The following is a 23,622-nucleotide window of genomic DNA, read 5'->3' on the forward strand; positions in this document are numbered from 1 at the left end:
CTGTGGCCCTGAGGATACAGAGGGGAAGCAGGTGTGGGCAGCCGCCTCCGGAAGGTACTGATGGTAGGAATTCTAACACTTTACAGGAAGATTTGAGATTCTGGTAAAGCTTCTACTTAATTAATCTGAATCATCATCATCATTATCTTTTAAATCCCGCCTTTATTCCCCCAAAGCCTTTGAATTGAGGCTAGCAGAGGCCCTCCTCATCACAGGGCACATGTTTGAATTCAGGCCATTTTGTTGTGGTATTATTTTACGAACTTGCCACTTCAGTTAAGCAGGGGAGATGGCATGTTGCATTGTTCCTTTTTGAAACAAAATCTGAACAAAGGATGAGTCATCAGTTAGCATGACTCATCAGATTAGTCTGACGGGAGACTTACTGAGCTAGGGTGGGTACAAAGCGTTTCAACTGCTTATGAGCAAAGATTATATTAGTAATTTATCCTTCAAACATTTTCTGAAATAATTACAGCCTATTTTGACAGGGAATAGGGATGATAAGTCAGAAAAAGTTTTACTACAGAAAACTAAAACTTGTATCTCTTGTTATCTTGTTTCATGCTGAGATGGTCTTCAATTAGAATTTCCCAGTTGGTCCAGATCACAATGGAAGGAATGTCATTTTAGGGGAAAAAAAAAATGTTGTCTTGCTAACCACCTCCAAATTCCCAGGGATGGAAGATGTCATTTTGGAGGCTTGGGGTTTCAATATCTAGGAAGTAGAACAAGCCCATTGCCCAAGGATGGAGGTTTGGTTCTATGTAAGTTGATTTGCCAATATAGGAATGGATGTTTTCAGTTGAGAAATGCCTGTGAATGCCCCAACTTTTATCTCCAAGTGGACTTTCTGTTGGGTTTCCCAGGTGGCTCAGTGGTAAAGAATCTGCCTGCAATGTAGGAGATGCTGGTTTGATCCCCTGGAGAAGGAAATGGAACCCCACTCCAGTATTCTTGCCTGGGAAATCCCATGGACAGAGGAGCCTGGTGGCCTACATTCCATGGGGTGTCAAAGCGCCAGACACGACTGAGAGACTAAGCACCAGCGTATTTTCTGTTGAGGCTCTCAGATCCATCCATTTCACTACTGTAGACCGCCGAGTCACAGCATTTCAGAGCTAGAAAGGACCTACCTGACCCCTTCCTGCAATCCTACAGGACTTAGAGATCTAATGGACACCCCTCCAAAGACCGAGGATGGCAGCTGAGCCCTAACCTCTTGGCGGCCCCCTATCTAAGCTTCCGTCCCAGGCAGGTTGATGTCTCCAACCTTTTGCTTGTGGTCTTGGCAGCCCCCTTTCCCCTGAAATTGCCTCAAGATCTTTTGTCCCTTTGATTTTTTTTTTTTCCTCCGTGCCCTGTATATTTCCATGGCTGACTTGTTGTTTTATAGAGAAATATGTATCCCTGGCAGAGGCACGCATTTATTCAAGGGCTGTGTTGCTGAATATGCAGGCAGGCAGCCGCATCTTGGACATGACCCCCTTTGTGTGTCCCTTGGCCAACTGTTACTGGCAACACGGTGTATTCTTACACGGCTCGGAGAGAGTAATTGGTTTTCGGGTGAAAAGCAATGTGTAAATGCAAGACAGGCGGGGTCAAATTCATTGACCTCCAGGGCTCTGGGCCTGCCAGCATGTAGGTATGACAAATTGCAACATGGAGAGACTGGCAGCTCTTAGGGCCCCTCGAGTTCACCCGGGCTCTGGGACAGCCACAGGCTCTGGCGTTTGAGGAGGTCTTCATTTTGAAACTCCTTTCACTTCTTCAGTCCTGAGATGCCGCAGGCATCCTATGGGAAGGACCCGGAAGAGCAGCAGAGATAGTGGTCCAAGGGCTCCTAGAGTGTTCCTGAAGTCTAGGGTGCAGGCCCTGGTAGCTGAGGACCAGGCTGCCAGAGCCAGGCATGGAGCCAACTGCAGAGACTCTGAGCTGGAACCTGTCTCCTCCCGATGGCCTTTGGAATTGATGGAGGGGCCATTGCAGTGTCTTTCTTCCACGAGAAAAGAGCACTTCTTTCTTAAAGCCTTTGCAATTTGGACAGTTCCTCTGGCTCACCTCCAAGATGTCTGCCTGCTCAACTGCAGTGTAGCAGGGTCACCTGGACAGGTGAATCCTTCTGCCCTATTGAGTTCTGGATGCTTTTGTGTCAAAGAAACCTCTGTTCTTCAGGAGGCGTTTGACATTTGAGGACTGAAAGGGCTGATGAACATGAAGACATCATCTGACTGCATCCTCCCTTCTTCCCCAATCGCCATACTTTTTTTTGGCAAAAGAGAACCTCGAGGGAAGGTTCCTATCTGGGTGTGTCAGCAGCTGCCGGTTGCCACTCTTGCCCCCGTCTTTGGTGCTCTGATGGCAGTATAAGAACTGGAGTAGCCCCCACCACTGTGCCCCCCGGGACAGTGTTGCTGCCCACCTGGGGCTGGATGCTCCTGGCAGAGAGACTTCTCTGTCTTTGATCCCGGACCCTCTGTCCTCACTTCTCCAGCTGTGTGCTCACCAAGAGGATGCTGGGTTTGGATCTGTGTATGCTGTGTGTTCTCACCATCGAAATGATGTGATTTATCCGAGTGTTACATAAACCACTGAAATACACTGGAGGCAAGAGGGAATTATTTCTGTGGGTGAAATGCTCCGGAAAGAGGAGGCTGCTACAAAGTACTGAGTGTGACAAACGGAGGGGCGGATCGACACCCAGAAGGCTCGTGAACTCAGATGCTGTCTCAAGACCATGTTCCACTTCAGGGAAGCGGGTGTGGTTCGTGGCAGATACCTCGGAAGTCTAGCCAGGGTGACCACAGGCACAGAAGACATCTGGTCCTCACCTCAAAAGACTGGCATAACCTTAAATGTGAGACCCCAAATTTTATGATTCAAATTCAAACAACATGCTTATGATTTCATTTTTGAAGGATGTTCCAGTTAGTGGACCAGAAGTGGGCTTTCTCCTCTTATCATCTCTAGTGCTCAGAAGACTCTTGGTGATGTCAATAACCCATGTCGAGAGTAACTGTTCAATTTTAGGGTTATAATTTTAAGTTATATCTTCTATAAAGTAATAGGAAAATTGGGAAACAGTTTGATGAGTATCTGTGTTCAGCTTTGTAATAATATGGAGATTTCTGTTTGAATTTGTAGCAGGAAGACTGCTTTTGTGGGGCAGTGGGAGTCCAGCTGAAATGTTACTATTAAGCCTTCAGAGTAACTACCCTTTGCAGCAGAAGTTTGGGTGTCAGAAAATTTTGCTTTTGTTGATCACTCTGTTGGGCCTCCCTGCTGGCTCAGTGGTAAAGAATCTGCCTGCCAGTACTGGAGACACAAGAGACACGGCTTCAGTCTCTGGGTTGGGGAGATCCCCTGGAGTCGGTAACAACAACCCACTCCAGTATTCTTGCCTGGAGAATCCCATGGACAGAGGAGCCAGGTGGGCTACAGTCCATGGGGTCACAAAGAGTCGGACACGGACATAACTGAGCAACTGAGCATGCATGCACACATGCTAATGGAGCATTTTAAAATACTTTCCCAAAAGAGAGATCTAAAACTCCAGTTTTTCTCTAGTCCTGCCTCTCCTGGGACGCTCAGTGTGCTTAGGGAGCTGCCGGTTGGGTGGCGTGGCTGGCGAGGGTGCCCACTCTGCCCAGTTCCTGAGGCTGCAGGCCACGTTCTACCATCACATCTTTGATGACGAGGCCTCTGTGAGTAGGCACGTGTTTCCCCAGTGTGCAGGGGATGAGCCGAGTGATTGCAACCCCTCTACCGGGTGAGTGAGTCTTATTGCTGCTGCTGCTGCTAAGTCGCTGCAATTGTGTCCGACTCTGTGCAACCCCATAGACGGCAGCCCACCAGGCTCCTCTGTCGCTGGGATTCTCCAGGCAAGAACGCTGGAGTGGGTTGCCATTTCCTTCTCTAACGCATGCATCCATGCTAAGTCACTTCAGTCGTGCCCGACTCTGTGCGACCCTATGGACAGCAGCCGACCAGGCTCCTCTGGACACAAGATTCTCTAGGCAAGAATACTGGAGTGGGTGCCATTTCCTTCTCCAAGTTAGTCTTACTAAATTTTGTTAAATTCTTGTGGTGCTGGAACTCCCAGTTCTTATGAAAAATTTGCCATTGGCCTGTATCCTGGGGTTCATACCGCTTGCTGGGTGAGCCACATCTAAACAGTAACCCCTCAAGGCTAATACCTGCACTTGATTGTTGAATCATTTTGAATATCACTTTTTTTTTTAATGTAAGTTACTTCTGTATATACAGCTAAATTTATGTAAATTACCTCAGTTCCATTGAAGAGTGTCCAGATACGTTCTTCTTTCAGTCACCCACGGCATGTTCAATGGGTTTATGTCATCAAGCTCACTTTCCAAATCTGTGACCACTTCTGCTCTCTTGCGTGGAGACTGGAGGCGTTTCAGCTCCCGAGTGGCAAAAGCTAACTGGTGAAGATATTTCTGCCAGGAGCTCTTGATTCTTCGTTTCTTTGCCTAATTGACTGGTTGAGTGAAGGCATTTCATTTTATGTCACTTACATCCCTTCACTGTTGGACTTTAAGTTCTCTCCCATAACATGAATGTAGTGAAACGACATCTCCATAGGTTTATATTCAGAGTGCTTGACTTCTCTTGCATGGGGGCTTCATTTTCACCTTGTTAATGGTGACGAGCCACCAGGCATCTGAGAGGCTGGGCCAGGGCTGCTGTAGCGGGCCCAGCTCCCTGCAGGCGGCCCCGAGGCCTTAGCAGTTAGGGTGTGCCTTTTGCTAGCCCAGAACCAGGCCTTGGTTCCTGCAAGGCAGGCTTTCTCAGGAGTGGCACAGTTGACATTCTGGGTGGGCTGACTCTGTGTCTTGGGGGCTGCCCATGTGTTATAGGATGTCAGCAAGCTCTAACCTCTAGCTAGTCGATGTGGTAGCATTTCCCAGTTGTGACAGCTGAAAGTGTCTCCCTCCGTCCTTGCCAAAAGTCCTCTGAGAGGCAAAACCTCTCTGGGTTGAGAACTTCTACGATGGGACTGGAGCTCCTGTCTGTCCTGTGCTTTCATCTGCCGCAACCACAGCGGTCACGAGGTGATCCAGCTCAACTTGTAAAGAGCCTGGGGCCCTGTCTGGGTGCGCTGTCTGGCCTGGAGACTCGGTGGGACCACGACTGTCGACGTGAGCTTCCTGCCATTATTAAGACATGTATGCCCTTTCCCTGTCTCCGCTTTCTTGACAAGAGGGTGGTAACTGTGAAGCCCTCTTCAGAAGGGCTTTTGTTTTTGCTTTTTCGGTTGAGATTGGGATTCCTTTACACATTCTTAGAGATATAACTGTACAGCTTCTTTTTATTCTTGATAATTTGGCAATCAACTAAAATTGTTCTTCAGGGTTAATTTTTTTAAAATAAACAAAATCATAACATCTCTTATTACTCTCATATTTTGCTTATGAAAATTACATTTCCAAAAAGAAAAAAAAAGTAGTAAGCTCTCTGAAGGTCGTGATTGTGTCTTAAAATCCCAAATTATTGCCAAAAGCCTAACATGGTTTTTGCTTGTTGAAAGTTCCTGCTGAATTCTTGTCAATGTGAATAATCTAAATATACTTAGAATTGAAACATGATAAGAGCAGACATAGAGCCCTGTGCTTTGTTGCTCAGTCATGTCCGACTCTTTGCAGCCCCGTGGACTGTAGCCCACCAGGCTCCTCTGTCCATGGGGATTCTCCAGGCAAGAAGACTGGAGTGGGTTGCCACGCCCTCCTCCAGGGGAACTTCCCAACCCAGGAATCAAACTGGGGTCTCCCTCCTTGCAGGCGGATTCTTTACCAGCTGAGCTGCAGGGAAGCCCTAGACAGGGGATTATTTCCCAAGGAACCCAAGTGCCACAATCCTGCTGAGTTCGCAGGGAAGAGACTGCACACTGGGTTTTCTGTGGTTCTAGCACATACAGTGTGGTTTGCAGCCTTTGATCTATACCGTCTGAAGGGCTTATATTTCACAGCCATGCCGAAACACACAGAATAGTGTTCACGACTATCGATTCTGAGGGAACAAGCCATCAAACTTAGACCAATTTTGGAAATGCCGCTAAGATGCATTTGCAAGATACATGGGTTCCCACTCTCCCTCACTCCATGGCTCTCTGCCTGAGGTTGCTTATTTAGAAGCTGCCTAGAATTAAGTTCAGGAAAGGCTCTTGACTTTTTTTTGTCTGATGCCATCATCCCAGCGGGGCCCCAGACGATTCTCGCATCCGTGGGTAAACATCATTTGTCACTCATAATAACAAAGCGGGAAGAGGAGAACGTTGACATACCTATAGATAATACATGCACTGTTCCTGCATGTGTCACAGTTAGCTGTGTCTTGCCCAGTCCGATATGAAAGCCTACAAGATAAGAACAGGAGAGCATTACACGTGGCGGCTGCTGGCCCCTGGCCTCTCTAGAGCGCGCAGCTCCCATCAGGTGCTTTCCCACTGCCATCGCTCCTCATGGGAATGGAGGCTGAGCCAGGCGTTTCCCGCTGTGCTCTGGTCTCTGCGTGCGTTGTATACAACCAGGGCAACCACTGAGGCTGCTATTTAAATTAAAATCTAGGATGTGAACATAACCTAGTGGATGAGGCAAAGAATCTGATTTTGTTATAAGCAAGGGGAATTGGGGATGTTTCAGGGCAGTGATATTCATGGCATTTTAAAGAAACTTGGAAGGGGAACCAGCCTCAGATCTTCTTGACCTGATGGCTTGTTTCTGCCCCACAGTCTTCTTCGCCCTCGAGAGGAGGGGTCTGCAGACTGCGGCCCTCAGGTGAATCCAGCTTTCGGCCTGATTTTATCCAGCATGCTAAGATTGGATTTTACGTTCGTAGATGGTTTAAAAAAAATGAAGAATATTTGGAACATGTGAAAACTCGTGAAATTAAAACTTCAGTGTCCATAAAGTTTTAAATTTTGATAGTAAAAAATGGTGAAAATTCTTACGTAAGTAGCTACAATATCTTTGGTCTGCAAATTCCGGAATACTCCCTCTCTAGCTCTTTAGAGTAAAAAATGTGCTGACCTGTGTGGCAGCGTATCGGACTGCCTTGTCAAGCCTTCTGACACCCTGTGTTCTCTGCTGAGCCTGTCAGAGCTGAGACTAGATTGTAGGAGGCGCAGTAGGGCAGTGTCCCCCGTCCTCTCATTAAAACAATGGAACCTTATTTTTTTATTTTTTTTTGGAGTATATTCTGGAAGGGTGTACAGCCTTTAAGATTTTCTTTGGCAAACTTTTTAGTTTGTTTTGAGGCATAGCCAATGACCCGTGTTGTGATAGTTGACAGCGAAGGGGCTCAGCCGCACATATACATGTATCCATTCTTGCTCCAAGTTCCCTGCCATCCGTAGCCCTAAAGATTCAGTGAGAGGATTTTCTTGAGTCTTCCTCAGCCCAGTCACCCCAGCAAAGCTGGTTTGGGCGAGCTTTCATAATGTTTTTCCTGCCACTTTGACTGACCTTTCCTCTCTCATACTCTTCATGTGCAGGCCTATTTTATTCTGAATATTGCTTTGTACCAAGGGACAGAGGACAGATGTGATGACCAGAACCTGTTAAATTAGTAGCAGAAGCAGGGCTTCCATCTGAATTGGCTTAGACACACACTTTGGGGGCACATTTACATTTGGAGAGCAACTCAACATAATAATAGTGCCCAGAAGGTTTGCTGTCAACAGGGAGAGTGGATATTTTTATCACCTTTCCTGTGTAAACCTCTCTTTCCACGAGTCATGGACTTTGAATTGAAACTCACTTTTGTTTTCCTCATTATGTTCGGTGTTACATAAACATTTGACAAAAGGATTTTTCCCCTCCATGCTGTGTTTTCACAGTGAGCTTTGCTAACTTGAACTTGACCTTTGAGTTCTGTGCATTGTGTTTATTAACCAAGTGACCACATTCTGTCCTATAGGGTCGCCAGTCTCTGCGATCCATGATATTTGAGCCAGAACTGGAGTCGCCCGGTGGCTGCGTTTGTGTGGACCTCCCTTCCCCATAGTGGGCACCTTTGAATGCCCCCCTGGGGTCTTTTCCTACCCCCTGGGCTTTGTCAGGAGGGGAGCAGGAAAGGGCTTGTGTCTCATACTTTCCCCCCTTTCCTTCGCCCTTTCCTCCTGACAACAAACCCCAAGGGTACATTCTTCCTGAGCTTTCCTCCCTGACTCTAGATTGTCACGCTCACACCAGGTTCCTCCCCGTCTGACACTGACCTCCATTCTCCCATGCCTTATAATATGTAAACGGCCTTTCTCCATCCCACTGGTTTTTTCAGAGCTCAGTCCTAAGCTCATGTCTCACCACGGTGGCTGTGTGCAGTGTAATAAGCACAGGACTTGAGCATGCGTCCTAGCAATGATGTCTCTGCTGCAGGACACGTGGTCCTGCTGTGAGGCTGGGCTGCCGGCGAGGGACTGCACCTCTGTGTACTGCACTAGTGCAAACTAACTACCAACCGGGGAAGCGGATGCATAATAGTTGTCTGTGTGTGCCAGTCACATTCTAGAGGTTAGGCTTTTAAAAGAAAACAGAGGACATCAGGGGCATTTCCTAACCATTATTAGAGGGGCACTCTTACTTGGCTCTGCAGAAAGACCGACTTCCATGCTTGCAGAACCTTCCTGCTCAAGACCTCAGGACAGATCTCAAATCTCCATCAATTCTCATCAGCACCACACCCCTTCCTTGCCCAGGATCGTGGCATTCCCAAGTGTCTCACTTACATTAGAGCCTTGAGTCCTGCAGTTAATTACACTAGCTCATTTTACAGAGGAGAATACAGCAACACTTCAGGTCTGGGATCTCATTATTCTTAGACACCAGGCTTCTGATGCGCTGTGATGCCCTGCTCCAGCCTTGGGGCCTGTGTCCTGCACTATGTATAACTGGCAGCTTGGGGTAGTCAATGAATCCAACAGGGACAGGACAAAGGCTTCAGGCACCTGGAATGCACAAGAGAACTGTCTTCCTGGACCTTGGGGCTCTTAGTGATAAATTGCTCTTTTTAAAGACCTTTCTGAACAGACTGTTCTTATCACTTTGTAAAAAGCACACACTTTCGCGCTGTTATAGTCAGTAGGCAAATAATTACCAAGTGCCTTTTAGGTGTCAGACCTTACTCTGTCTACCAAGGAGACATTTTGGAATAAGATCGAGTCCTTGTCCTCGTGAAGCTTAAAACAGAATGCGAGAACCAGATGGGCGATGCAGGAACAGATGAATGAATGAATGAAGAGTCTGGATGCTGCTCTGTTAAGGACATGTTGTTGGGGAGGGGGGTGGCTTTGGCTAACACACCGAGGACCTTGCATCTGGAAAGAGAACTGGATGATAATAAAAGAGCAGGTAGTCATCTCCAGATCTAGAGGTGAGTTTTGCGAACAAAAGGACCATCACTTGTGAACATCATAATGAGAACGATGCCGGCATGTCTGCAGAACAGAAAAAGAGCCAGTGTGGCTGGAAAATCAGGAGCACATGAGAGAGGAGGGAGGTGAGATCAGATCATGTAAAACAGGAAACTCTTTGGACATCTGTTTTACATGTAATGGGAAGCCACTGTATTCTTATACGTAGAGCCCAGGATACACAGAACCTACTTCCTCTTAACTTTAACTCTTACTCTTCTCCTTCTAAAATATCGTTTTCATTCAATTTCCTTTTTCTTCCTTCTTTTCTTTACAACCCATCCTAACTCACTCATTCCTGAAATACAACATGGTTTGCTGATGTTTGTTGATTAGAAGCAAATGAGTCATAATATCTACTTTATAGGGAAGCATGTCTGTGGTCACTTTTTTTTTAAAAGCTAATTTAAATGAAAAATTGGTGGTCCATCAGATTTCCACCGTACAGGAGAAGTATTTTCAGGATCTCATTGCCATGAACTTTCCTTGCGAAGACCCTTCAAGATGTTTGTTTGGGAACTTTTGTTTTGAAGGGGTTCAGATGTTTGGAGTCCAAAAAGGTCGTTCATAAAAATGGCTATCAATGAGAGATTAATTTGTGGATAAAAGTTAAAGTGTTGCCCTTGTATCCTGTGGTTAAGTCACAGGCTGCCTTCAGTAGCTGTTGTCAGTCAAGGTATGTCCACTGCAGTTTTATGAAACCCGAGCGTGTTCTTTACAGAGGACTGAACGTGTGTAATCTAGTGTGCTTATTGCTTTGATAATCCATCTAGTTGTCCTTGGGGCTTCCAAGATGTAGGGTTTGACTTCGCTGATAATTTTATGGTCACAATAATGATTGTGTTGCAACATCTGAATGAATGTGTTCTCCAAATGCAGACCAAACAGGTAAGTTCTTTCTACAGGACAGGGAACACAGAGTGCCATTATGGAATGCTCCTGTTTTCCTTCTCACTTGGAAACAAGTCATAAAAGCAATACTTGGAATGATTGTCTTTGTGGATGGCCATTGCCGTGAAGAGAAGCAGTCCAGAGACTGAGCTGCTGGGGCAGATACTTCTCCAGAGATGGTATGGCTAGAGGTCTTTTGTGGTTACAAGTTTGGAGAAGAGAGAGCTTGGATCATTGGTATCACAGCTGCAGAGGAAGAACACCTTGATCAAGAATGACCTTCTGTCTTGAACATTAATTGCTACCTTTATAAAGCTCTCTCCTCTTTTATTTTGAAGAACTTATACCTTTGGTAGGATTATAACCCACATCTGCCATGATGCCTGGTACACTCTGGGTGTTTGGCCAGTATTATTTTATTAACCAAATAAGACTGTCAGTCTCTGTGTTCCCAAATTGAAGTCCAGTAACAAAAAAAATCTATGGGAAAAAATCCAACTGAGTGCAATAAGCAAGTGAAGTGTATAAATTATGAACACGTCTGGTCCTCACTTACTTCCTAGTGTGAGCCTCTTTGGATCCCAATGATAAGCACATTCATTGTAAACATGGAGTTGTTGTTTTTTTTTTTTTTAAATGCACTGATCAGCCCTGGGTGTTCTTTGGAGGGAATGATGCTAAAGCTGAAGCTCCAGTACTTTGGCCACCTCATGCGAAGAGTTGACTCATTGGAAAAGACTCTGATGCTGGGAGGGATTGGGGGCAGGAGGAAAGGGGGATGGCAGAGGATGAGATGGCTGGATGGGATCACCAGCTCGATGGACGTGAGTCTGAGTGAACTCCGGGAGTTGGTGATGGACAGGAAGGCCTGGTGTGCTACGGTCCATGGGGTCGCAAAAAGTCGGACACGACTGAGCAACTGAACTGAACTGATCTTTACAACACTTGCTGTTTATTGTCCCTTTACAGTTAGTTGCCATTTGTTAGTATTTCCTGTACTCAACAATGTATACTACCTGGGGAGGTACAGAGAGAGGAGGGTGCAGAAAGTATGACATTCAGCACCAAGGACAGCGCCAAGAGTCCAAGATGCTTTATTTTCTGTTCCTCTGACCTCCTGACTCCCATTCTTGCAGATCACAGTTCTGTCCCAGGGACATTTCTGGAACCCTGACCCTCTCCTTGCCTGATGCCCTTTGGACACTCACTGGTCAGGGTGGGCTTTATTGAAAGGTAAAGGACACTAGACCCAAGTTAGGAATAGGGATGTAAAAGTATGGACTTGGTTGATAGTTCACAGAAGAAGGATTGTTTTTCTTGATTTCTTAAAGCGGAAGGCTTTACTCAAGCTAATTTTACAAAACAGTCTTGGTGGAGTCCAGTTTGAGAGTCATTTCCACTTTTGTTTTGTAGTGAAACAGATTTCTCCAGAAGACCTTGTTGTACTTTAAAGAAAGGATAATGAGTGTCCTTTACAGAAGACAGCACGGAGCTCCAGTTGGGGCACCCCCTTTTGAAGGAAACAGGGTCTCCCTTTCTTTAATGGTCTAGAATATTTAGGTTTAATTCAGAATGCATCTCACCAGTTTCTCTAGGTACCTTTGGCTTCTGCAGACATCTGCCCCAATTCTTTTTTTCCCCCCTCCAATTCATTAGTTGTCATTGTAAAAAAATTCCTGAATGTAAAAATATACTTTTGCCCATTTATATAAAATAGAAAGCACTGGTAACAATTTAGCGTCTGTAAGTCTTTGGTTATTCTTGTTGCAGATCAACAACAAAAGAGACAATGAGGACTGGGATTTGAAAAAAAACAAAAATGAAGAAAGGGTGGCAGAGGGCAGAGCTGGTGTGGCAAGTTTTATAACAAAGCCATAGGAATGATCAAGGCAGAAAGATGTCAGCCAGCTTCCGCCTGAGCTGGACCACGGCTGTGTCCTGGGAGGTAGGGATGAGGAGCCTGAGATTGGAGTGACAGGCAGCATCTGCCTTTTCATGAAGGCCTCACAGGGAGATCTAAGATACCAGAGCCCTGGGGGGTAGGAGAGGGTGCTGCGAAATGTCAGAGAAAGGTCATGGAAAGCTTTCTTCCTGGCCCCATATCCAAGTGGCTCAGTGTCTCTGAGACCTTGAAGATGGGGCTTGAGACAAGACTGACAACTCCGTGTCTCTACCATCCCCCGCCCCCCCAAGAAAGCTGTTTGGTGGAAAGGTCAGGAAAAGGGAAAAAAAAAAAAAAAAGATGTCTCTGACTGTGCCTGCTATCAGAAGCAAAGTTCCAACAAAGTTAAAAGTGTCTCGGGAGAAGCATGGTTGGCAAGTGGAGATAATTCTGTGGTAGTGAATTGTGATCACTGGTACTGGACTGATTTTCGTGCAGGGCTTCTCCTGCCACGTCCCACAGCCCTGTTTTCTCTAGATCTTAAATTCCCCAAGGAAAATTCCCTTCTCGTGATTCCCCGGGGACTTGTGGATGGAGTGTTTGGTTTTAGGTTTCAGGAAAGCATCCTCCTCTCAACAAGCATCACTGCTGTGTAAGCATCACCCAGAGGGGGCCCTCCTCCACCTCGGCTCTGGGGCACAGGACACAGGCGCAGGTGACCCCATGGCCGAGTTGTTCGTCTTTTAAATGACGTGGTGGTTTTCAGTAAGTTCAGATCTCCTAGCATGTAAGCAAAAGGCATGTCAGGTGATGCTAAGGTCAGGATGTGATCCTTTAATTGGGGTCTTCAAAACACTGCTACACAGGGTATTGGAGCTGTCACTTTGAATTAACTCAAAGCTGTGTGCCAGGCTCTCTGCTTAGACAGTGGTTCCTGCTCTCAGCGATCATTTTATGCCCCTGTTTAATTTATTCTCCTAATTTTGATCTTTCTTGTTCTTTCTCACTGTGTGCCAAAACCTTTTTTTTTCCCCTTCCCTTATTCTAGGCCAGGTTTGTGCTCCAGCTGTGGTTTCTTGATAACTGAGCCATCATTTATATCAGCATCTTAAAGGGCTTTTCTGCTTAATAGTCTCAAAGTGACATTAATTTAGAGGCATTAAGTGATGCCTCTGTTTTTGTTGGGGAAAATGAAATTTCAGAGTCAGGCTCAGCTGTTTTCAGAGACCCTCTCCTATGTTTTAAGCCCACCTCTGCCAGTAGTTTTGGCTGTTTTTTAAAGTCTGAGTTCTCACTAGGAATTTGCCAGATTATGCCCTGAAATTGTAGTTAGTTCCTGTATCAGCTGTTGAGTGGTTCAAGTGAGTTTGGAATTTCCTCATTTATCTATGGAAGCTCAATTATATCTGTTTTATTCACTTGAGCTACTAAGTGCCAGGAACATCCAATGTAAATTTCTGGAAAAAATATGAAGTCGATTTTCCTAACAAACACTGAGAATACCCACTGGTCAATAGAAGGCAGTGCCAGCCTTCACTTGTGATGGTCTGACTAGGTCCCCTTTAGCTGAGAGGAGCCTTTTTCTAGCCAGTGGCAGGTTGGCTATGTTAGGCTGAGCAGTTCTTTGTTCATTAGTGGCCTAGAATCCCCAAGCTGACAAAGCAGTGTGTTTTAAAGACTGAGGTTGCGTTCTGAGAAACACAGACTAACAGAGACCCGCCCCCACCCCCCAATCTTCGTGCCCCCCTCTGCTGTCCCCTGCCTTTAGCCGTGTCTAAGGGGGTCAGTTGTTTTGAACCCTTCTGAGAATTTACGTCTGCCTTCTCAGCGCAGTAGGCAGTGCATCAGTCTTTGCCATCACCTGCTCTTCAGGCCCCCTTCAGCCAGCTCCCAATGACTTCCTTCCACCAGAACTCCTAGCATTTGGTACCGTCATGGCACGCTTTGTCTTTTTCTCTGTTTGCCCAGCCACAACCTGGCTTGCCGGTCGCAGTAGAGGTGGCAGTGGAGGTTTAGGATACACGGAATGATGGATGACAGAGCAAATGGAAAATGAAATGATTTGGGAAGGTAACTTTGTCTCAGTCTGTCTATGAGGGTTGATCTCTTTCAGTGGAGTTTGGCAGCTCTTCCTTGACATTTACAGAAAATTTTAAAAGACTCACTTCCGTGTTTCCAGACTCAGTGCGATGAATACGGTAGAGCAGTGAGTGCGTTAGCGTTTCCTGATTATGATGGCTGCACTGTCTGTATTTAGAGAGTTTCAGCCAGCATCACTTATTCTAGGACCCTGGTTTCTCTCTTCCCCTTCTCTACTGCCTGTAGGCATGAGGTCAGGGAGTAAGGCCAGCACCATTAACTACCGGCTTCCTCTTTTTTTCTGCTCTGGACTTCTTTTTTGTAGAAAAGGGTTCTCATTGAGATTTAAGGATATCAAATACTTCTTTCCAGACACACTCATGTGATCCCCCTGAGTTTGAATATGTATGTTCCAGAGGTCATTTGTATAAAATAAGAGTTGCTCTGGTCGAAACCATTAAGGGAGATCTATTTTTGGAAACCCATGTTAGAAGGAATAATCACTGTACAAACTAGATTCTTAGATTTTACAGCATTCTGGGTCGAGTCTCAATACAGCCAGAAAAAATTTCAGGGCTTGCCTGGGAACCCCAACAGCATGTATGATTTTCATTTTTTGCAAATTGCTCTGTGGTCCAAACAAGTGACTTAGAAATGATGTTTTTGGGACATAGTCCAATCACAGCTTGAGCTGGATCTTCTGCCTTCCACTTCCCCTTCTAATCCCTCATCATCTTACTCTTACTTACTTTTTTTCCACCGGATGGTGAAGTTTTCAGAATTACACGTGCACCATTCTCCCAGTCAGGAACTGAGATGTGGACTCTTGATGAACTAGCTCTTTATGTAAACCCCATGTGAGCTTATTAAACACATCTGGGTAATTTTCAGTAATCATGGTTATTTCTATGTAGTGTCCTGCTTGGGCTTTCACAGGTGGTACAGGGGTAAAGAATCCGCCTGCCAAGGCAGGAGATGCAGGTTCGATCCCTGGGTCAGGAAGATCCCCTGGAGGAGGAAATGGCAACCCACTGTAGTATTCTTGCCTGGATAATTCCATGGACAGGGGAGCCTGGCGGGCTCTATAGTCCATGGGATCACAAAGAGTTGGATGTGATTGAGCACTCAGGCAGTGTTCTGATTACAGACTTCCAAGCACGTACTATAAACTAGCCAAAATAACTAAATGGCTTTCACTGTGTTTGCGTGTTCAGTTCACGGGAAGCTTCCTGTTCTCAACTTTGTGCACCGCCCTTTGCTAAGGAGCATTTGCTTGGATGAATAAAACACAGACCTTGCCCACAAGACACTTCAAATTGAGAGCACATATGTTTCCAAGGTAAAGGCTTTGCTTCTATGTTAGAGAGTAAGCTGTATGGCCTCCAGAAGAAGCCCTCCTTCCACGGGGCAGTTTCTGTGCCCGTTCATGCCAGCATCCATGGGCTGGACCAGCGTCTCTGGTCACTCGTCAGCAGCTTGGATGGCTTCTGGCCAATTTCCAGCACCCTTTTGTGACTGTCTTCCAGAGCATTCCGCAGGGATGCTGACCTTGTCCAGCAGAGATGTCTTGCTCCCATGTGACTGAGAGCATCTTGGTGGCCGCAGACATGGCTTCCTATCTCCCCAGTCCCACCCAACGTGTGGTTTGGTGCCTTCCAGAGAGCAGGGCTGGAGGTGTGCTTCAAAAATGCAGCTTCTTTCCTGACTAATAGAAAGTGAGTACCTTACTCCCTTCTCTGCTTTAAACCTCTCACCATGGAACATGCCAGAAAATTATGGCTTTGCTTTCTAATCTGTCTCGCCTTCCATGACATCAGCACTCCGAGGGCAGGGAGCTTTGTCTGTCGTTTCCCTGACGGATATTTAGTGCTCACACTGGGGTCTGAAGTGTAGCGAGTGCTCAAGAAATACTCTGAATAATGGATGAGTGAATGAATGAATGAAGAATCTGCCTGAGTGTTCTCTGGGATTAACTGATACCCACCCACAGTAGGGTCAGTTCTGCGATGTTCCTGGCTGGATCAGCTTTAAGCATCTGTCTTAACGTATTACCACAGTCCCATCGTAAATATCCCCCAAACGAGTGGAAGAGGTCCGTCATCTCCTGCTTCCCACACTCAGTCATTAAAATAAATGGCTTAGCCTGCACCTAAACTAGCTCCCCTGCTGACCCCGGGGAGACGTCATTTCTTTATCCCAGAAGCAATCCAGGCGAACGAGTTTCGGTGAGAAACACTCTATTCATAATGAACTCAGTGGCTTTTCTTTAGACGCTGTTGTCAAATTAACTTTTATTGGCCCAGCAGCTCCCCAGATGTGGTGACACTATAATTCTGGGAGGCTCTGACTGTTTGGGAAGCTTTTAATGCTTGTGTTCATTACAAAGAATGAAAGGGAAACGGGAGTGGCGGTGAGTGGTGCAGCGTGGCTGCAGGCGTGAGGAGGTCCCGGCCATGCGGTCCCTCCTCCCCTGGGGGTCGGCGGGAGCCAGGCGGTCCCTGCTGCTTTCCCCCTCAGCCGCCAGCCTCTCCTCCAGTGTTGCTTCTCGTGGGCCTTGCTTCTCCCCAGGCCCTGCCCCAGCTCTCCACTTCCTCACGACGAAGACAGGGGATATAGCCTTATTATTGCATAGTCATCATTACTCCTATCAGAAGCGTGTGCCGGTTTGGACAGAGACAGACTCAGAGCTGAACACTCTCATTAGGGCAGGTCTTTTTTCTTTAGTGTTTTCTAACCCTGTTTCCATGCAATAAAAGCATAATATGTAAAAACTGGGGCAGCTGGTAATTATTATTTTGCATGTAGAACTGCCTGGTTATATTACAAACAGGGCAAAGCTTACAGTTTCTTTCACATATTTCTGAAATCAAGGAGACGCTAGTTGCAAAATGATGACAATAACGACAGAAATGTCACTGGCCCTGCAGGGCATCAGGAGTAACTATTAATAAAGAAAAAAACTTTTTGAGGTTGAAGCTGAGTTGATTAACTTATTTCCTGGAGGAGAGATAAAGCTAAAGCTATAATTTATTGAAAATTAATGAAAATGAATCTTGGTGGCACTGGCTACCAAACATGAATGAGAATAGGAATGTGAGTATACCGTATGAAAACAGGTTTTCCTCCTGGAATGCCGTCTTCCTCCAGCTCTAGTACTGTCACTGACCTCGCTTTCAGAGGTTTTAGTCTGAAAGCATTAATGATGTGCATGGGACAGTGGCTCTGACGGTAAATAACTGCAGAACTTTTATCTTTGATCTGTAATTTCTTTTGATGTATTTTTTAGAGCACATTAGTTAACAATCTTAAATCAGAACTTCCTCTTCGTGAAGCTTTTGTGCTTTGTTTCAGAGGCTTGACATTGTGCTTGTTTTTTGAACAAATGGTTCAGAGCTCTTGCAGCTGGAGATTAAAATCTTTAAATTTTGGTGTCATCATTTATAAAATTCTTGATATCCAATTATGAGACTTTTATCTGGGGAGATAGTCTAGTGCTTATAACCAGTGAGATACTGGCAAAAGAATCTGACTCCATGTTTGGTCAAAATATGCCCGTGTTTAGACTTTCTTTACCTAGAGGAACTCATTTTTCATAATTGTCTGCTCAAATATGGCTTTCAAAATATGTTTGCTTGCTGTTATGGTTTATTGAGGACTTTTTTTCAGTGTTTGTTCACATGTATTTGGACATAAATTTGGTTAAAGTAGAGCCTGGGTGGCACGAGGTGGTCACTCACCAAGCCACTCACGTGACAGGCGGTATGGGAAAGCTTTGAAGTGGCTTCCCCAGGGAAGACTGCTCATGGATGGATCAGTACCTGGACGGCTAGATCAACGGCTTTGATTTTTCTGAAACTACCTCATGGAGGGGATTCCTCTTACTGATTAGGAATCCTGAAAACCATACTTTATTACCGGGATCGTTTCCAAGGTGCTCTCTGCTGCCTCCAGGGTTAGAAGTATGCTTTCTCCAGGACATACATTCTCAGGGACCTTACCGGGTCTGAGTTCGGGACTCTCTTGACCCTTTCAAGTATAAGGAAGAACTCAGAATTGCAGGACCGCAAAAGCGCCTTCAAGTCTGTGCACACGCGCATGTTTCCCATTTTCAGAGGAGGGGGAGGACGCTACTGGGGTGTGAGGGCTCTAGAGGTGAGTTCTGTCTGTACTGCTTCCCTCCAGTCTTTTGACCTTGGGGATGTTACTGACATATCCAGACTTTAGTTTCCTGGTCAAAACAACTTCTACCTTACAGTTCTATTTTGGAGGCTGAATGAGACAATGCAGAATGGCCACTATATTGTAGGTGGTCAAAGTGGATGAGCTTTGTTGGTGCTCTGCCCAGAGACACTCATTTCAGCGGAACTGGCCCCCAGAGCACAGTGGGAAATAGAGCTCAAACCATTTTTACATAGCTTAGCAGAAATTGCATGGGATTAAAAAAAAAAAGAAAGTATTTGAAAAGTAGAACTTGCATTTCATTTCTCTCTCTCTTTTTTAATCCAAATTCTGGGACACAAATCCATAAATTCCATAAACGTTCATGTCACTCCTTGAATTGCTCATTTTACCTACAAATGGGGTGTCTGAATTACCTAGTGCCTCAGTGGCAAGGCTTTTATTCACCTACCAACTTAAAAGGCTAGGGAGGTATTTGAAATCTCTTTTGGGATTCTGCACAGGAAGATTATTTAAATTGTATTTTCAAGTATGTGTGATACCTACATGAGTGCAAAGCAAGAGTTTGGAAACTGTTTTATAGCCTCACAAATATATATGCTTCACTTTTCATATTAAGGATGGAAAGGATTATTATTGTTCAAGAACTTAAAAATAGTATTTCCAATGTTATATAAATTTAAGCCACAGAAAAGACTCGGCACAGCCCTGTGGATCAAATAAAGAGAATGGTAGAAGAGAATACGATGTGTGCTTCTATTTCAGAATCATAAAGCATGATAACTTATACTTGGACTCTGGAACTTGAATATTTTATCACAAGTATATAAAAACCGTTAGTTAGAAAAAAAAGGGAGGTTTCCCTGAAAGCTATGCAAAGGCTTGTGAGCTAGAAGAACAGAGGCCGGTTGCAGCATGTGTAGCAGTGGGAGAGACACGGCATGGATGAAGTGACAGGAAGAAAGACCCTAACAGAGGGACCACCATACATGCATTTGTTAACCAGCGGCCACAGAGGGTTGTATTGCTTTCTCTCTCTCTCTCTCAACTTGTATGTGTCTTTTGCGGCACTGCCTGTGAAATCATGAAGTTCTTGGGCATCTCTGGAGAATCCGTTCTTAGATCAGAAAGGACCCTTAGGCTCCCTCGTCTCGTGTGGACCATCCTGCCTTCGTCCGGAGGGGCTCACAGGGGCGGGGCTGAGCTGGGAACAAGCCCACGTTCCTGAGTCCACGTCAGCTGTCTCGTCCGTGAAACCAAGTAACCCTGGCCTGCACAGTTCTCTGAAAGCAAGTACAAAGACTGATCTCTTCCTTCTGTAATCCTCAGCCCTGCCACTAATCCTTGGAAAGAAACCCACCCATAGAGGAAAGCAAGAATCTCTCGAAAGTGTCCCGCCTGCACCCTTGGATCACTCGCCTGCGTTTTCGCACCTGGAAGGCTGTGTCTCAGCAACAGAACAACTTGGAAGGACGTGGCTTTGCACACACAGCCCTAGGCTCAGGGCCTGGTCCTCCGTATGGTACTTAATGTCTCCAGGAAGCTCAGGAGGCTGGTGTTCTTAGCCTTCTTTCAGAGTCAGAAGCTGAGGCTAGAGAAAGTAATAACCATCCCTGAGCACAGGTACCACAGGGAGGACGGGTGCAAAGTCTCCGGCTTAGGACTGGCTGGCTGCGTAACCTTGGCCAAAAACACAGGAGGAGGGAACCTCTGTCTGCTGGCTGGTGTGTTTTAAAATGCTGGGGGTTGCAAGAAATGGGCAGAGACACCAAAACTGATGTATCGAGAACATTAGCAAATGAAACTCTGACATGCCCATCCCGTTGAAGCAGGAAGGGACGGGAGTACGGCGGCTGGAGGAGGACCTTTCTGCTTCTGAGCTCGGAGCTGAGCACCGCCTCACTCCGCAGCTCACAGCACTCTGTTCTGTGACGCACTGCCCGGACAGTTCTCGACAGTCCAGAGACATCTGTCTGCCAGGATCCTCGGCAGGACCGCAAGGGCACCCGCCCCCACCCCTGTTGGAAACCGTGGCCATTCCAGCTAACCAGGTGGAAGACCTCCATCTCAGCTACGTGGGTGCATCTGGGCAAAGGCAGCCCAGTCTCCTCCTAGAAGGGTGCACAACCAACCTGAGACAGGGTCACCTAAGGTGCTCAACTTCCCCTGTGCTCTGAGATGGGGCCCCCCACGCCTCCCACCAGGACCTCGGTGACCCCCGGCAGCTCCCTAGCTACGGCGGTGATGCTGGGTTTTCCTGTGGGTTCTTTCTGTGCTGTGACTGAAATTAAATTGCCCCCTTATGCTTCCTGTGTAATTGCGATGCAGTATTTATTCTGTTTTGGCATGGATAATGAGAGGAAATCCGGAGAGATTTCTCATCCCCCGACAGGGCTCTCTGAAGACTGCCTGATGCTGAGGGATTTGTCAATAGAAGGACACAGGTGAAGCCAGGATGTAATTTCCCTCCATCTAGCATGGATATCTAGGTGAAAGCAGTTCACATCATATGACTGGGTGTTGAGATGACCTCTTATTGCTGCTGGTGGGAGAGGGAGGCCTTTTTTATGTCTTGTATGTATATACATAGAAATTACAGGTATGTGTATAAGACACGTGTGTGCACTCACACACACAGAGTTCCCCAGCAGAATCCTGACGGTTTTACGGGCTGGTGAACAGTTAAGTGTAGGCTAGTACAGACGGGTGTCAGTGACCTGTGGACTCTTCAGAGGAGGGCCTGCATTCTTTGACGTGTACCTCCCCACACCCCTGGCCCCCGGCTGGCACAGTAACAACACTTGGGGACTCTTGCTATTAACAGAAGCCTTGTGAACCTGTGAATGAATGGTACACCGTCTGTAGGACACTCACCTCTGAGTTTGCCCTGCGCCCGTTATGGTAACCTGGTTTCTAGCCGAGGAACTGTGGTCCCTACATTTACAAGACCATGTCGCAGGAGCTGGCAAACTGGCCCATGCCCCATGTCCAGCTTGCGCCTGCTTTTGTGACGTTTCATGCAACCACGGCTGTATTCGTTCATGTATGTACCGTGTCTGGCTGTGCTCATGATGTTGTGGTGGATCTGAATCATTTGAACAGAGGCCACATGGCCCTCAAAGCCTAAATAGATACTATCTGCCCCTTTGCAGAAGAATTTTGCTGATGTCTGTTACATTGGAAACTGACCCTGAAATCTCTTAAAAAGCACAGATCCTGTAGGCTCAGGGCCTGAGCTCTACATGCACACATCGCGCAGGCACCCGCACCCATTCTGTGCTACCTTTTCAGTGATTAAAACGAAAAACAAAGTTCAACAAACGTGACTGCAGAGTTCCACGCCGGGTCTACCGTCCCTCAGATCTTTATTCCTGTCTCTTATGCCTGCAAACCCACCGAGAGCTGTGTTCTCAAAGGCCCCTGATCTCAGGGCGATTCCCTTGGCTCGTGTTTTCCTATCGCTGCGTGCCCTGGACCCCTGCCGTGGAGAAACCTCCCCCCCCCTTCCCAGCGGGGGGAGACTGAAGCACTGGATTTAGAACCCTTGCTGCAGCTTCCCTGGTGAGTGCCTCAGTCCATGAAGAATCTGCCTGCCAAAGCAGGAGACCCAGGTTCAATCCCTGGGTTGTGAAGATCCCCTGGAAAAGGAAGTGGAAACCCACTCCAGTATTGTGGCCTGGAGAATCCCATGGACAGAGGAGCCTGGCGGGCTCCAGTCCGTGGAGTTGCAATAGTCAGACACAGATGAGCAGCTAAACCACCACCAATGCAGGCTACCAGGCTCCTGGGGCTTCCTGTTTATTTAAGATTTCCTCCTCTTACACGATGGCCCCACATTTGCTCTGAGTCAGTACAGAGCCCCTGGAGCTTCAGGGTTTCCTGTCTGCCTGTTGGTCACATCTCAGGGGCCCGTGTGACCTGGTTCGGCTGTTCCTCCCTCTTCCACACACACCTAAGCCGGCAGGTGACGCCTGGCTGATGCTGGAATGCTCATTCAGTCGTGTCTGACTCTTTGCAACCCTATGGACTGTAGCTCGCCAGGCTCCTCTGTCCATGGGATTCTCCAGGTAAGAATGCTGGAGTGGGTTGTCATGCCCTCCTCCAGGGGACCTTTCCCACCCAGGGATCGAACCTGGATCTCCTGTCCTGCAGGTGGATTCTTTGCCGCTGAACCACCAGGATGCTAGGAGAGACCCGACCAACGAAAGGGCCTGTTACACTCTGGGCAACAGCAGATCCTTCCTTCTCGCTGGTTGTCTGGGATCAAGGGTCCCATCTTGTTTGCAGGTCTTCTCCAAAGACCAGAATGCCATGAGGTTGTCACCAGCCAATGAGTCCCTCAAGACATGAAGTGTGTGGGGTGCCAGCGTGTTAGCAGTGAGCAGCCATCTCTACCCAGGTGCCTGGGGAGGGTGCAGCACCTGAGCCAAGGGCAAAGGCCCCACAGTCCTGGGTTGGGGTCACCTGCCCAGCAGCCCGGAGCTGCCCTGGGGAATTAGGACTGTTACAAGAATCTGCTGGTGTTTGAACTCAGTGTCCCCTCTGCCTGCTTCTCAGCTTCCAGCGACTACATCTGTGGCTCATTTAAATCATCTGTGTGACCCTGAACTTCCCAGGAAGAGACAAGAGTAATGCTGAGAGCTTTGAAATAAGCAGGATCATTCTTGGCATTCATGCAAATAGAGGGATCAAAGGCTGCCTGCACTGCATAAAGGGAGCCGTTTTCGTGAATTGCCCAGACGTTCTACAAGGGGCTAAAAAGGCAGGGTTTCAAACACTTTTTGCACATCTACCCACTTACAGAATGCATCCCACGGAAATGCGTGTCTTAGGATAGATCCCTTTCTTAGTGACCTCTGTGTGTTGGTTATTGCTGAGACCTTTGTGGACAGCATCTTTAAGCTTCCAGCATCCCTGTTTAATAGAAGATGGAATTGAAGCTCGCTGAGATTAACTTGCCTACATTGAAAACTTTCTCTGCTGAGGCCTTTCAGAAATCTGTATAATCAAACGAGTCATGAAAGAGTCCCTTCTGAAAAGTAATTTGGAAGCTACTGAAAATGGTCTTGGTTCATGATACAGAAATTTCTATGCACAGAGGAAGAACTGTTATAAACGGCTTGCCTGGCAAACTTGGTAATGCAGTTTAAACTCTATAGTG

At 46.7% G+C, this 23,622-nt stretch overlaps 2 protein-coding genes across 6 annotated transcripts in view; one reads left to right on the forward strand and one right to left on the reverse strand.

Moving 5' to 3' along the window:
* DOCK1 (dedicator of cytokinesis 1) overlaps positions 1-23,622 on the forward strand; it is a 563,137-nt gene that overhangs the window by 231,360 nt on the left and 308,155 nt on the right. The window lies entirely within an intron of this gene.
* Positions 1-23,622, reverse strand: part of INSYN2A (inhibitory synaptic factor 2A) — a 38,519-nt gene that overhangs the window by 9,708 nt on the left and 5,189 nt on the right. The window contains exon 2 of the mRNA XM_052661104.1: positions 6,305-6,376. Coding sequence (XP_052517064.1) covers positions 6,305-6,376 — 72 coding nt within the window. The remainder of the gene's footprint in view (positions 1-6,304; positions 6,377-23,622) is intronic.

This window comes from Budorcas taxicolor, chromosome 23 (assembly GCF_023091745.1).
Source record: "Budorcas taxicolor isolate Tak-1 chromosome 23, Takin1.1, whole genome shotgun sequence".
In the NCBI taxonomy this organism is placed as follows: Eukaryota; Metazoa; Chordata; class Mammalia; order Artiodactyla; family Bovidae; genus Budorcas; species Budorcas taxicolor.